At 39.0% G+C, this 15901-nt stretch overlaps 1 protein-coding gene across 1 annotated transcript; it reads left to right on the top strand.

The window, feature by feature from the left end:
* Positions 1-148: 148 nt before the first annotated feature.
* LOC137193907 (Y+L amino acid transporter 2-like) lies at positions 149-6470 on the top strand. Its single transcript, XM_067605353.1, has 10 exons — positions 149-344; positions 567-1099; positions 2243-2368; positions 2447-2591; positions 3199-3322; positions 3508-3611; positions 3726-3822; positions 3992-4141; positions 4981-5164; positions 5517-6470. Exons 2-10 carry the CDS (start codon positions 580-582, stop codon positions 5609-5611), a joined length of 1545 nt encoding a protein of 514 aa, XP_067461454.1. The 5' UTR covers positions 149-344; positions 567-579; the 3' UTR covers positions 5612-6470.
* Positions 6471-15901: the final 9431 nt, after the last annotated feature.

Here is a 15901-nt window from a genome sequence, read left to right as displayed (position 1 = left end):
ACTGGTAGAGTAGCAGCTATTAGGTTGATCACAATGTACTATGTTGACCCAGAAGCAGCTGGGCCTCCTCTGTCTTCGCTCCCTGGGGGCAGGGACGAGGTCTGCTCGTCTCTGAAAATAGCACAGGGGGGGAACACGAGAGTACGGTTCGCCTGGTGCTGGAAAAACACTGGTTGTGGTTGTGCGGGGCAGCAGGGATTGCAACATCGACCGTCTTGTTGCTACTTCTCAGATGTGATCTCACCAATGTTTCACTGCTCGCCTGGTTCAGAGAAGCCACAGTGACTTGAGAAAGACTCTACATGTTCAGAGGGACAAACACACCTGTTGATCTTTGAAATAAGGTAAGCTCACTTTTATATTCTTGTCATCAATTACTGCATCTGATAAGTGTGTTTATTTTCATGTCTGGAGGCATATAAAAGTGGACTATGTTCATAAATGTGGGTGTATGTGTGATATTTGGAGTTGTTTACTTACATTATAAACTAGAAGAATCATGTCATTTGTTTGGAATCAAACAAACTTGTAATAATCTTTACTTGCTCTATGATCCTCCACTTCAGCACTGCTGGACTAATGGGGGATCTGCGGCAAAAGATAGGGATCATGTCCCAGACCATTTGCGCAAGATCACGGACTCCATCTGAAGAAGACTTGAAGGCCCCAACTGGTGGGAAAGGAGAGAAAATGCATTTGAAGAGAGAAATCTCCCTCATCAATGGGATCTGTCTCATCGTGGGCAACATGATTGGCTCTGGGATCTTTGTCTCACCAAAGGGGGTACTGATACACAGCGCCTCTTACGGCCTATCCTTGGTGATTTGGGCTATTGGAGGTATCTTCTCCGTGTTTGGGGCTTTGTGCTACGCAGAGCTCGGCACCACCATCACCAAGTCTGGAGCCAGTTACGCCTACATCCTGGAGTCGTTTGGTGGCTTTCTGGCTTTCATCCGTCTGTGGACGTCCATCCTGCTGATCGAGCCAGCCAGCCAGGCTATAATTTCACTGACCTTCGCCAGCTACCTGTTGGAGTCTTTCTACCCAACCTGCCAGCCGCCGTATGATGCTGTCCGCCTTATTGCTGCGGCCTGCCTCTGTAAGAAAAACGCCTGTGTTTGAATGAGTTTGTGAGATGAGGTTCATCGCGGAGAAAAACAGACTGTAAACAAAATTAGTGTGATTAATTGACAATCTCAAACTTATTAAACTCATCAAAATGTTTGCATGCATTCGGTACAATGAAAAACATCAATCAATGCCATTATTTTGACTTGTGTAGAAAAAAACAAGCAGAAAATCGCCATCTACCCTTCTGCCATCTAGTGAAATGTACACTCCACTGCTCAGTTTGGTCTCAGTCCAGCTCCGGATGTCAGCTTGACCCCAAGGAGTATTTTTCACTACTCTGCTGCAGGCAGAGATTGAAACAAAACACTCTTAAAGTTATAATTCTCGAATATGAAATCAAACCCCATTTTTAATAGTATTTATGATCTGCATTTCTTCAACAATAGCCATTCAATGTATTTAAATTCTGTTATTACCTTCTTTATATAATAGTTTCCATTGTAAGTGGCAGAGTCTGACATTCCCACACTGGATTAAAATTGCCTTCACAGCTCTAGCCAAACGATGCAGCATGTAATGCAGCGACACTGTGTGTAATTTTATCTCACTGATATTAGCCTCGCTGTTTACTGTTCACTCTGCTAACCCGACATTTCCTCCTGCTGCTGCTGCTTCACATTGAAAGCATGCAACTGTTGCTTTTATCACAAAGGAGTCACAGGAAATGCAATGTATTTGTTAGTGTAGATATAAAAATGAGATTTAAAAAAAAAAAAAGAGCTTTAGTGCTACCTATGTATGATGACATGGGCAAAAACATCTGTTCAAACCGGTTACAGCCTCAGTAACCTTGTGTGAGACTGGCATCAGCTATAGTTAGACTGTCTGTGCTGTAGAAATATCACAGCCTGGCTTTGTGCTGTGAAGAATGCAGTTCTCAGGGTTGGTATTTGGGTGAGAGAGCAGCAATGCCAGTCATGAGCTGGTCTACAAAGAACTGAGTTTCTCTTTCTGTATCAAATACAACATGCGACCCATATGACACAGAGAGAACTTGGTCAATGGTCTCGTGTGGCCCAAACGCAACTAAACATGAAAGCAGAAGCTGTATCAGAAACTACATCAGGTCTCGTTCAGTGATCACATTGTCTCATTTCTCTGGTTTATCCAGGTATACTCATCTTCATCAACTGTGCCTACGTGAAATGGGGGACTCTGGTCCAGGACATCTTCACTTATGCCAAACTCATGGCACTTCTCCTCATCATTGTTGTGGGACTCCTGAAGATAGCTAGTGGTAAGATGAAACAAAATGTATGAATGCATCAGTGGAAACAAGATAAAGTGTGTAAAACCTTAATTTCTCTCTGCGAAGGAGAAACAAAGACCTTCGAGAGTCCATTTGAGGACTCCTCCACAGATCCCGGTTCCATTGCTTTGGCCCTCTACTCAGCTCTGTTCTCCTACTGTGGCTGGGACACACTCAACTTTGTCACAGAGGAGATTAAGAATCCAGAGAAGTAACACACACACACACACACACACACACACACACACACACACAAACACACACACACACACACACACAAGTCCATGTGGACATGTTTCCTGCTTTTGGTTCACTAACAAGAATTCTGCTCACAGTTCTAATTTTGGACGGCGACGCTACTAAGTTGGAGTTTAATGGTGCTTCTGACCAGATTAAATAGAGTCACTGTATGTTACAGTAAAAGGTGAAAGTTTATGAGACGCTCATTCATGAGCACTGATGGGATGACTGATTATACTGTGTAGTATCATTTTATCCCAAATTACAGTTAGTCACACATTTATTTATCCTTTATTTAACCAGGAAGTCTCTTGAGGTAAAATATCTCTTTTATAAGACTTGTAGCAGCACGGCCAGATACAATTCTTCAGTTTATCGATCTTCATCCTTGTTACTGTTTGTATTGCTCAGGTGTAGCTGATATGACTAGTGCAGTTTTAACAGAAACACATAGCTGGAGGGAATGAAAATGGTCATTTTGTGTATTTTTTTTTCATACTTTTTTAATACTTTTACTGCAGGTTTTCAATTAGTCATTAACCTCTTTGTCTGTGTGTTTATCTTCACTGTTTTTGTAGGAATCTGCCCCTGGCCATCGCTATTTCCATGCCCATAGTGACCATCATCTACCTGCTGACCAACGTGGCGTACTATGTCGTTCTGGACATGCCGTCTCTGCTGGCCAGTGATGCCGTTGCTGTGGTGAGGCCACAACAGTCACTTGAGTGAGATCTCTGCTGCTAAATATAAATATAGTTGACCCAAGCAGTTTTTCACCCTGAGATGAAAACAAGACTAAAGTGGAAGTTGCTTTTGTGGTGTGAGGCATTAATGTGCTGTTTTGATCAAATTTCTTGAGTTTGTAATTGACCAATCTGATCCCGCAGACATTTGGGAATGAAGTCCTGGGCCCTTTCAAATGGATCATCCCTGTTTCAGTGGCCATGTCCTGCTACGGAGGACTCAATGCTTCTGTCATTGCCGCCTCACGGTAATAACAAAAATACTGTGCAGGCACCTGATTTTATGTTTATATCATGATGAAACTGTAGGAGAATTTTCCCAGTCAATCTTTCCTTGTTCCCATCTTGTACCCATCATGCAGCTTGTTTTTCGTCGGAGCCAGAGAGGGCCACCTCCCTGACAGCCTCAGTCTGATCCACCTGGAGCGTTACACACCAATACCTGCGCTGCTGTTCAATGTGAGGAGCCTTTACTTCACTCTTCAATTCAAATCAACATCAAATACCACAAATGCATACACATCTGTGTCAGTTGAAAGGCTGCCACGATGTGCAGAAACACGCTGATATATTAATGAATGTTCTGTTAGAATGATAAGTAACTGCTCATCGTGCTGTGTGGCTGCAGGGCGTAATGGGCCTGATCTTTCTGTGCGTGGAGGACGTGTTCCAGCTCATCAACTATTTCAGCTTCAGCTACTGGTTCTTTGTGGGTCTGTCTGTTGCCGGCCTCATCTACATGCGCATCACTCAGCCAGACAGACACAGGCCTGTGAAGGTGCTGCTTTATTCACTCTTCAGATTCTTATTAAATATATTTACATGCATATGGTGTGTATATATATATGTGAATACATACATACATATATATATATATATATATATATATATATATATATATATATATATATATATATATATATATATATATATATATATATATATATATATATATATTATTGCACTTCCTGTAAGTGTTTCAAATATTGGTGTAGTTTGAAGTAACAGAATTTCTGCAATAATATCAAAAGTCCACTTTGAGCCCCATTTTTGTCTGTGTTACAATTAGATTAAATATTAAAGTTTAAAAGGTTTCATTGGTAACATGCTCATACAGTGTTTTTAGTGAAATGCAGAGCAGTATAGTGTTAAGGTTGTGCTTTAACGGTGAGTTTATAAAGGATAATAATTACAATAAGAGTAAAAATAAAGTAGTAGTAGTAATAGTAGAAATATAAATGATAAAATTCAAAGATAAAGATTATAAATATATATAATATAAGTATCAAAATGTTGAAGTGTATGGCCAGGTGTGTATGTGGGCTGTGCAAATTTTCTGTATATAAAAATGTAAAATGTACATATGTTGTGAGGCAAACTATACAACAATATATTGTATACACACAAAGGGACGATGTGCTAAACAAGGCTGAGGCTGTACAAAGGTCAGAGTTCACCATCTTGATGATCTGAAGGAAGAAGCTTTTTTTTTTAAAAAAAAAAAAATCCTCTTCAATTGACTTTGCTTGTTAGACGTTCATGTACATCCTAACATCAGCTGCCTGTTTTTCTCCACCATTTCACAAGCTAATCAAATATGTCTTCTTCTATCCACAGTTGACCTTGTTCTTCCCCTTCATCTACTGTCTGTGCAGTGTGTTCTTAGTCATCGTCCCTCTCTACGGAGACACCATCAATTCTCTCATAGGAATTGCTATTGCACTTTCTGGTGTGCCAGTCTATTATGTGGCCATTTACCTGCCTGAGGAGAGGAGGCCCACATTCATGCGCAAGTTAAACGGTAAGGTTTAGACTTAAATGTCTCACAGATCACAATATAATATTTCTGTGCAGTAGGGTGTGTATTAAATCTGTTAAATTCTGTCCTGTATTTGATGAGTCATGCTAAAACATTTGAAAAGGAAGAAACCAAAGTGCTTAGTCATATCTTTTCTCCAAGAGTACATGAGTCATGAGATGACTGTGTTCATCTTTATGCACTCTTTACCCAGTTTGTCATCTGCTCCTCCTGATTTTAAATCACTTTTGAAATACAGCATTAATCATCAGCTGTGATCAGAGTCAGCTGTATCTGACCTCTCTACTCCCTCTGTCTTTTCCCATCACCTCCCACATCTTTCCTCCTCTCCCAGCATTGGCCACCAGATACACCCAGAAGGTGCTCTACTGCTGCCTGACCGAATTTGACATTGAGACAGAAACACAAGCAGGTGGTAAAACACAATGAGCTGCAGACATCGCCCGTCCTTTACTAGCCTGCTTTTGGCCTCAATCCCAACCGTGTGCCTGCGTTCTTGCTCCCGGAATGCAGAAAAACAAGGCCTTGCATGGACAGAGTGGCAAAGCACACGCTCACAACATTTGTGAGGATAACTTCTGCGAGGTCAAGTTAAAAAAAGGCCTGGCATCTCAAATGACTTACCAAGAACAAGCAGGCACTTAACAAACTGTTGCTTTCGTCTGTGAATGTGATATAATGTACTACAGAGATGAAGGGATATCTTCTGTGAGGACTGAAACAAAACAGCTGAAAGATGATTGCAGATATGCAACTTGTTTTTTAGACTTGTGAGAAGAAGTAAACTCATCACTTTTTATTGTCTCACATTGTTTGATGAAGCATCAAATGTGATTGAATTTTATCCTCTGATTGTCCTTATTTTCAATAGTTTGACATATTGTGTTTCATAAATGTAACCTTGAGTGTATTTCAGTATTGCTGTTTTTAAGTAAATGCAGCACGGTGGCTCACTGGTTGGCACTGTTGCCTCACAGCAAGAAGGTCCTGGGTTTGAACCCTGGCCATCTCAAGTCTTTTCTGTCTGGGTTTCCACTGTGTGCTCCGGCTTCCTCCCACCATCAAAGACATGTATGTCAGGGTTAATACTCGTGTCAGTGTCCCTGATTGAGGCAAAAGAACTGGAGCTGGTCCCTGGACACTGCACTGTGGCTGCCCATTGTGTGTGTGTGTGTGTGTGTGTGTGTGTGTGTGTGTGTGTATGTGTGTGTGTGTATAGGATGGGTCAAATGCAGAGGATCAATTTCCCCATGGGGATCAATAAAGCACTCTTCTTCTTCTTTTTCTATTTTGACAATTTTAATGAAGCTTTTCACCAAATCTTACAACAACACACACCCCACAGACATTACAGTGGATTATCTGACTAACCTAAACTGTCTGCCTGTGGTTTGTCTGCACACACTGAGTCATGCAAGCTGTTATCTGAGATACTTTTATTAGAGGTAAAGCACCTTGTAGAACTGAGTTGTAACTCACAAACTCACCAATTCACCTTTAGCAAGCTGCAGATTCTCCACGAGAGGGTGCTGTTTCATCATTGTCAGCTCAGTTATTCATATTGCAGCCATCAGTCCTTCTGAAACATTAAAGCTTGTTCCTGCTCGGGGTTTAATTTCCATAACTTTGGACAAATTGGCATCCACTACTTTATTTTTTTTTAAAGGAAACATTCATGATTTTAACAAAGTTAAACAATGATACATTTATTGGCAAACAAAAAAACTGCAGCTCCAATGAAGATTTACAGGCACAGACGATGACTTACATCATCATAACTTGGTGTCATCCATATCCATAATATTCACAAACATTTTTCAAAAATGTTCCAACCTTTTAGCTGTAATGTCTGCTGGTGACCATCCTTATCTACACATATGGAGTAAACAACATGACATATTGATGAGTAAGGGTTTGTTCCAGCCATCGTTACAAATGTCAGTGGGATGTTAAATGAGAAGTTTGGGTTTCACTTTGGCTCTCTGTAGCATGTAGCTACTACTCTGTGTTTTTGTGCCTCATGTAAACAAATCAAACTTGGATTAGGGTTAGGGGTTACATTTGATAAATACAACTTTCTCTTAATTTCAGCATATAAAGAGTAATTCTGGTTTAAAGCACTTTACCTGCTTTCCAAATAGATTTTATTTTTATTTCATTACTTTTTCTAAGAACAGACTGCTCACAATCACCAATATTTAAATACTATTCAAGTAAAGTCTGTGAGCACTGGTGGTTTAAGGATGTAAAGGTCTTTGTCACTAGTAACTGATTTGCAGCTGGTTTCGGAGAAAATACAGTTGAGTTGAATATTTTTTTAATGCATGTTATAAGAAAATGATAACACTTGAATAAAAAAAACAATGATGCAAATGGGAACAAAAGGGAAAGCAAAATACACTCTTAAGAACCAATCCTTTCAGAGCTGTTAATTCTGCATATGAAGTGACATTTGGAGTCAGGAAGATGTACGTTATAAGGTGCAGTTGGCCGTATCAAACCCAGGACAGATCCACTTGTTGCTAAACTCTTTGTATCCCTCAGCATCGACCAGTTTACTTCCTGAACAGGGAAAAGCACACACACACACACACACACACATTGTTATCATGATATCCTGGTAATGAAACCTGAGGTCACCAGCATAGTCCTCTTTTGTGGCATCCACGTCTTATCTAAAGAGAGATGATACTCACCTGACATCAGGTTCTGGAGGCTGCAAAAGTTGGTGCTGTTATCAGCAGGATCTTTAGTGAACTCGGACACGGCTTCTCCCTGCACGTTAGAAACATCAGAAGATGTTTTTCATGAAGCACCAAAAGGGAAACAGTATGTCTGAGAGGAATGTCTGTGACCAAAGCTGATTAACCCTCTGAACTCTGATTTCTCCCTTTAAATTGCTTTTAGTCAGGAAAATAACATTTTTCCTCGCTGTATCACAACATCACACACATATACTGTCTACTTGGTTAGATATTCAAACCCCAAATTCAGTGCGTTTATGATAAACAAAATTGGTCAAAAGTCGGCCGGACATATTTTTGTAAATTTTGGGATCTAAATTTGGAATTCACTTGAATTAAATCCTGAGGTCTTTAGTAAAGCTTGTTGTGAGTCTGGCAGAGTTGAGGAGGATTAAAAGGATTGCTTTAGAATGAGGGCACAGTTTAGGTTTTGTAAGAGCTGCATCTCATCATGTCTGTTTTGCTGATTCAGAAAGGTCACACTTACAGTCACTTTGCAGATGGTAGACTGCTCCAGAAGGAACTCAAGGTCGCTCACTCTCCTCGTGCTCGGAGACGTGTGCGTGGCTTTGATCACGTAAGGAATTGATGACACAAGCTGCAGCACATTTCAGATTCAGAAAAGGGAACACTGTATATTGAACTTTTTGAACAATTACATTCTGTGGATCATGTACTGCTGTTTATGGTTAAAACCATAATGCCTGTCAGCCACTTGCCAAGATTAGGGGGCTTTAGTGGTTCCAGTTTAGCCCCAAGCCAAAGTTATTAAATTGTTTTGTCATATCACGTTAGGACCACCACTAAAGACAGGGAAACCTAAAAAATGTCATTTAAAAGGCAAAAGAAGCTGGGAAGGATCCTTCTGTAGGCAGCATGAACACAAACAGATCCAAAATATAAATAAAATCAAAATAAGGGCAAGAACAACAAATCAAGAGGAACGTTACATAATGTATCAATAAGCACTGAGGTACAAAAGCTACTTTCAAGAAGAGGAAGATGGTGTGTTCACTGAGAAAAACTGGAAAAAACACATTGTACTGTTTAATATCTCATAAACACGTGTGTGTCATCGGCATATGAAAGGATAAAAGGTGTTTTCAGTGTTTTCTTCACCTGCTAACAGACACTATCGACAGCAAGTGTCCAAAAGTTGTGATGGTCAATTAAAAACCACTGCACTGTGGACTGTGTACATAATTTATTAAAGATGTTTATATAATGCACAATAACTGTCTTTGCTAATGTCCCTTATAAATTAATGCTGAAAATGTTTTTACACACAAAAAAGCACTTTTTTTTCTGGCTCCTAATGAAATAATTATTAATTATTAATTCAACAATAGTTAGTTGACTGAGATGTTCTGACCTCATATGAGCACCTCTCTCCTGCATATAGACAGCTCTGCCTGATCTGCCAGGCCTTGATCTGGCTCACCAGAGATCCTTGGACAGTTTCGCACGGGATGCCGAACAACCTGCAGAGCAGAGAAGTGAGTGTAAGATGTGTTACTGTAATGTTATTCATAAACAGTTAAGGGCTCCAGTATTCAAAAACACCACAAAAATATTTGATTAATAAATAACTTCACTTATCAGAAAATGCTCCGGCTTTATATTCTTTCAATCATCAAAATTTCAGTTTCTCTGCACTGATACGACTAATGTGAGTCTTGTGAGTCCTGTAGTCTCCACATATCCAAGATAACAAGCGTGAGAAATCACACTGCACAGAACTTCAAATTCATCTACTTCATCTAACAAGCATTTGACCCTTTTATGCCATGATGGCGGTGTATTTCAAGAAATCCAAACACCATCATAAAGCATTTTCTATGTCTTGCTGGTCACATGATGCTGCATCTGCTCTGTGAGCATTAATAGCAGAAACACCAGCTGCAGCAGGGACATTAATAGTCAACTAAAATAGTTTTACATTTTAGAAAAATACAAAAAATTCACTTAAAGTTTCCATAAAAGCCATAAAAGCATAAAAAGTGAATTAAATCTGTAAATAAAAGTACTTTAACTGCTTCTGTATCGGTGCTCACTACACATAAATGCTCAAAATTAATCTACATTACCATTTGACTTTGCAATGTGAGGTGCGGTCTGCCAGTGAGATGGTGAGTGTGGCCCCCAGAACGAGAGCTGAAGCTATCAACAGGTATCTCAGGTCCATACTGAAGGCAGGTGGGTTTCAGGCTTGTATCCAGTGTGTGCTCAAGTGTGCGGACTTCTTCTGAATGTCGGCTCAAATGGCCTCGAGAGCTTAAAAGGGAAACGCATGGGTCATGTGGAAAACTGGAAAAGAGGACAGCGCAACATTGATTAACACAGACCATGGCATGAGAAAGGAAGAGACGAGAGGACACTGGCAGAAAATCTCAATATTGAGTCTTTCTACAGCAAACATTACACATAGAGAAAGCTATTTTTACGAGAGTTAGAACCCTTAAATCCTTCAAATTGATTAACACTTCATCACAGAAGCAGCCATTTCTTTCCACCATGTGTTCCATATTTTCTCACTCACTTATCTCTAGTGGTATCTTCCCGCTAAGATAGTTTTGGTTACATTTTGTCTAAGTTTTGTCTCTATGGAGGTGAATAAGATTTTGTTGTGGTGCACATGGCATCAAAAATTACATTTCAGAAAATAAACAGCTACGCCTTTTTCTACAAACAGTTTCCCTCAGGGTGCAAAATGAATTTTTTTGTACACCAGCCAAATGTCTAGTGAATGTTCAAATTTTACCAGCCACTCAATAGATTACCATTGTTTTGTTTTTTTGGCTGGTGAGAACCTACCAGCCACTTGCATATTTTACCAGTATTTGGCTGGTGGCTGGTGCTGATTTTGTGTCCTGGTTTCCCTCTAACTCTGGACTCAGGACTATTTCTTTGGTAGAAAGAATTTCTGATGAAAACTTTAAGAACATTTAGTTTGTATGTGTCTGTAAGTTTGATGCACAGTGATAGAAAAATCCATGCATTAGTTAAGGGAACACTATGATAGTCATACGGACATCATGGTCATGATGTGGAAGGGAGAGCTCTGTAAAGCTTTGTCTAGGTCTGTTAAAGGTGCCTCCCAAGGGCATCAAGGCCGTTAATATATACTAGTGACTTTCCTTTGTCTTGTCAGAATTCTCCACGGAGACTCTGCGGACTCTCCGCGTCTGCAACATATGTTCTGTTTGAATTAAAGAGACACTTGACTTCAACCAACCTCAGTCTATTGATAATTTATCCATCACACAGTAATGAAAAATGTATAAATTAAATTTTAAGTATTTACATCTAAATCATGGTTGATGAGTAAAATCAGCTTTGAATTGTGTCTTTTCTCAGATGTTTTTTTTTTACTGGTACCACCTTAAGTCCAAGTCTTAAAATCAGTGAGCAGAAATACCAGAAGTAGAAACAGAGTCTGGTCTGTCCTTTCCATTTGCACGCTTTTTGTTATATAAATTTGTTCATGCAACAGTAACTCTATTTCCACATGTTACGTGTGAAATGATTACTGAGAAGCTCTTCATTCCTGAGAGGAGAAATGAACAAGATAAAAGAAACCCCATCGACATATATTGGAGGCAGCCCTCAGAAGATGACTGTAGGGGATGTCAGGTGGACGTCATTAATTTGAAAGAAGTGACTGTTAACCAGGTGGTGTGGGTGTACTCAAAAGATGCTGCTGAGCTGCATCATGGGAAATAAAGGATTCAGCATTTTTGGAGCTTAAGTGCTTCGATTTTGATCACATTTTTCTCAGATCTGTCTCTTGTGTGTCTCCCAGCATTATGGAAGTGCAATTAATAAGTGTGGAATATTCCTTTATTCATGTGTTTTTATTTCTTTTGTGTCTTTCTCTCCACTTTGTTCTTGCATCAAACAAGTCTTGAACTAGTCTGAGATTTACAGGTACAATACACTGGAAGTATTGTGCATAAAGCACTGAGTCAGCTTTTTTTTAAAAACAGGCAAAGAAAGGCAGTTAAAAGAACAGCATAAAAAATAGATAAATAATATATAAACCCTATATAAAAAAAATACTATGAATAAATGCACACTGTATTAAAAAATACACAATAAATTCTTGCACAAAACAAAACAAAAACAACCCAGTGGACCACTGGACTAGTGAAAAACTCTGTATGACAGAGACCTGGAGAGTGAGGGGGGGTGAAGTAGCTGAATACTAAATCTCAGTCCATATGTTATGTGTTCATGGTGTGAATGATGTGGGGTTGGGGGGTGGGGGGTATTTCCTTCCTGCCTTAATGTCCTTTGCAATTATTCTGACAGTGGCTGGAAAAAAGCTGTTGTGGCAGCAGGTCCTGTGAGTGGTGATGCTCTCTGTGGCCTGTGATGTCTCACGTCGTATCCTTGAACAGAGAGTGAGCTGGTTGCTGTAAATCACTGAGGATGCTCTGTGCTTTTCTCCTGCAGCGCTGTGTCTAGAGTGCATCTGTGGTTATGTGTTTGATGACTCTTTGAAGAGATTTCCTCTCAGCCTGGGTGGTGTTTCCTGACCAAACAGTGATGCCGTTGGTGAAAACGCACTCAATGAGTCCTCTGTAGGCCTGGGTGAGGGGCTGACGTCTGAGTCCGCCTTCTTCAGCAGCCTGATGAAGCAAAGCTGCTGCTGTGCTTTCTTCACTGTTGTCACAGAGTTTATGGCCCAGCTCAGGTTTTCTGACATATGAGGGCCCAGAAACACAGCCTGCTCCACCTCAGTCCCCTTGATGGTGAGAGGCTCCTCTTGAAGTCCAGAATTAGTTCTTTGGTTTTCTCTATGTTAAGAACAAGGTCGTTGTCCTCTCCATAAACTATGATTTTGTTTACCTATTCCCTGTATGATGACTCATCTCTACGCTTGATGAGGCAGAGGATGGTCGTGCCATCTGCGTATTTTATAATGATACTGTTGTTCTGGGTGGAAACACAGTCATAAGTGTACAGGGCGTAGAGTTTAGGACTGAGGCAACAGCCCTGGGGGGTTTCTGTGCTGACTGTAAGCCCAGCAGAGACCTTATTTCACACCCTCACCACCTGTGGTCTGTCTGTAAGGAAATGATGTTTATGAAACATGCTTGTTGATTTATCATCATCTTAGTATCATCCTGTAATTCTTGTGCAGTGTTGTGAGAATGATCAATTACTTATTCATTATTCTAAATCGATTAATCCATCAAACTTTATTTGTGCTGCACCTTTCATACAGGTTAGTGAAATTCAAAGTGCTTCAGAGATGACAACAAATGTAAACTTTTAACTATTATACTATAAACTACATGAGAAACAAATTATGAATTAATTGATATAATTTATTTAAATTAACTAAATAAAAAATACAAAAAACCTAAACAAATAATATCCATAAAACATCTTAATGAAAAACACTTACGCTGGAGTGTAACTGTTGTAGTAATGACTGCAGTCAATTTAAGTTGTTGTTTTAACACCATGACATTGATTCAGTTCAACTTAAACTGCATTTGTGAAGGAGCAGGACAAACCACTGTCCTCAGAGAAATATTTCCTTTTGAAGAGCACAGAGAAGCTTGATGCTATAAACTAAAGAAAATGAAACTGTGCAAACAAAGCACATTGATTTAGGTGTTTAGTGGTGTTGAGGTGTCATGAGAGCAGGATGAGGGTGAGTAGCTGAATCAGAGGAACAGGCTCCCTCTACTGGCTGAAAGTGTAACTGTAGAAAAGAGATACAACATGCCTTTGAAAATACTTTGTAATTCTTTATTTTTTTTTATAATTACCACGATATTTGCAGGTAAATTAATTGTATCATTAATCTAAAAGGAAGAGTTCTGATGTTTAACCCTGACATCTTCCACTCCCTTTACATTGTATTAATATCGTACATTACATAAACACAAAACATTTTTATTCACTGCATCACACACACACACACACACAGTCTGTCCTCTTTGATTATCACACAGGCTGATGGTCTGTTTTTCTTCATTGTCCAACATCTCCACTGTAACATTATCCTCCTTTCAATTTCATCTACAGTCTCTTTTGTTAGCAGGCTGTGACAGTTTCTCCTGTTTCTCCTCCCTCGCTCTCGGCTTTAGACTGTGGTCATGTCTCGTCAACATTGTGGTTTCACTGTCAAGCACTTCCTGGCAAGAACAAAGTTGGCTTGAAAAAAAAAAGAAAAAAACTAAAAGTCAATATTTGTGTAGCCAAAACCGGTTTTTATTTATTTATTGATATTAGATGTATTTTTTTCTGCTGATTCATCATGATCTTCTCTTTTATTTTAAAACAACCTAGTAATCACAGGTTTGAAAATGTCATATAAGAAAACACAAAACATAACATTGGCAATTAAATCTATCAGTACTGGAAATATACTATATAATGGTATATATAATAATATACAAATATACCAGTTAAAGTTTATGTACAAAAGATGTGCACAAAGCTGTTACTAATGTTAAATTTAAAGGGGCACTGGTCTTTAAGTTTATACGTTTTAAATATAAAAATATTGCATATAAAAGAACACATTACTTTTGGGTCTTTTGTACTTAATGGCACACTTGTTTTACACTCACTACAGATTATGTCACTCAGCTTTCAAGCTTAAGTTGTAGACATACAGATGAGATGTTTGAAATCTGTTTTGACACTTCAAATGTGATTCCAGCTGTTCTCATTTTACAGGACCTCTCTTTGATAAATTAAAGCAACGTAAATAAGCATTTGCGTGAATTATCTTCTGATTAACATTTCCACATAGAAACTGTACCTTTTATGAAATTAGAACATTATAAAATCAAGACTTCCTCTATTTCAGTCTCTTTATCAAAGACCAATTAAGACTCATATTTTGTCCTGGTTTCATTTTGTCTCATTCATATAAATCCATTTCACAGATAAAAATCATTAACAAATATCACACAGTCTTTCTCGAGCAGTTAAAAAAAAAAAAAAAAGGATACATAAATTAACTCCAGTGAGGCTGCTGATTATCCTCTTAAAAATCAAATGTTACCAAACACACAGAGCTGTGTGAGCTGTGGCGCTTTCAGACTTTGGTGATGCTCCTGACAGTTAGAGTGAAATCCAGATCTGGTTTGAGTTGCTGGATGATGTCATGGAGCTGAAAGACACAAATCATTTTAAATGGATCGTATTCAGATCCTGGGCCACAGTATGATATTAGATTGTGAACAGCACATGTTACATTAGATAGAAAAAAAACTGAGCTGTTTTTTAAATGAATGACTGGTGAGTTACCTTTTTTAAATCTGGAGCGACTGTTGTTTCATTTAGCTCACGATAGGACTGAACAGCTGTCTGAAGGATTGCTACAACTGTGGGAAAACATTTAAAACCATCAAAATCACGCTCGACTTCAAGCTGAATTATATTCTGTGTGAAAGTTTAAAATGAACTTACCATTGTCCGATGTATCAGGTGAGGGCAGGACAGATGTTACCTGGAATGGTTGTGTGAAAGAAGTAGTTGTCATGGTGGACATCGACGTAGAGGAGGGAAAGGACGCTGGGGAAACATTTGAAATGAATTAGATGACATTTGTAATCTAGAGCTTGACTTTTTCTTTTGAGTGAACGTTTTATTTCACTCCTTGAAAAACTTTCTTTCAGCTGTATTCACAAGTCCCATCACAAAAAGACATCTGCAGATATTCTACCAAAAACTTAGACATTCAAGAGATTTATTTACAGTATACATATTTTTTTAAAAAAAGAATCTCCTTTAACTTTTCCAGTGATTTCTGTCTGTGTACTTACTTGTCTGTGCAGTACACGAGACCAAACACGCAGCAAACAGGATCAGCAGCAGCATGTTGAAGCTTTATTTCAGAAGAGAGAATCTGTTGTGGGAAAGTGTTCAGTCTGCTGTAACTGAGCCTCTGGCTACTTTTGTTCTGTATAAGGAAGTGACACCCTCATTAAGGTGTGGCATAAAAACA

This window comes from Thunnus thynnus, chromosome 12 (assembly GCF_963924715.1).
Source record: "Thunnus thynnus chromosome 12, fThuThy2.1, whole genome shotgun sequence".
NCBI classification, from domain to species: Eukaryota; Metazoa; Chordata; class Actinopteri; order Scombriformes; family Scombridae; genus Thunnus; species Thunnus thynnus.
The sequence above is the reverse complement of the archived record's forward strand: the minus strand, read 5'-3'. Positions and strand labels throughout refer to the sequence as shown.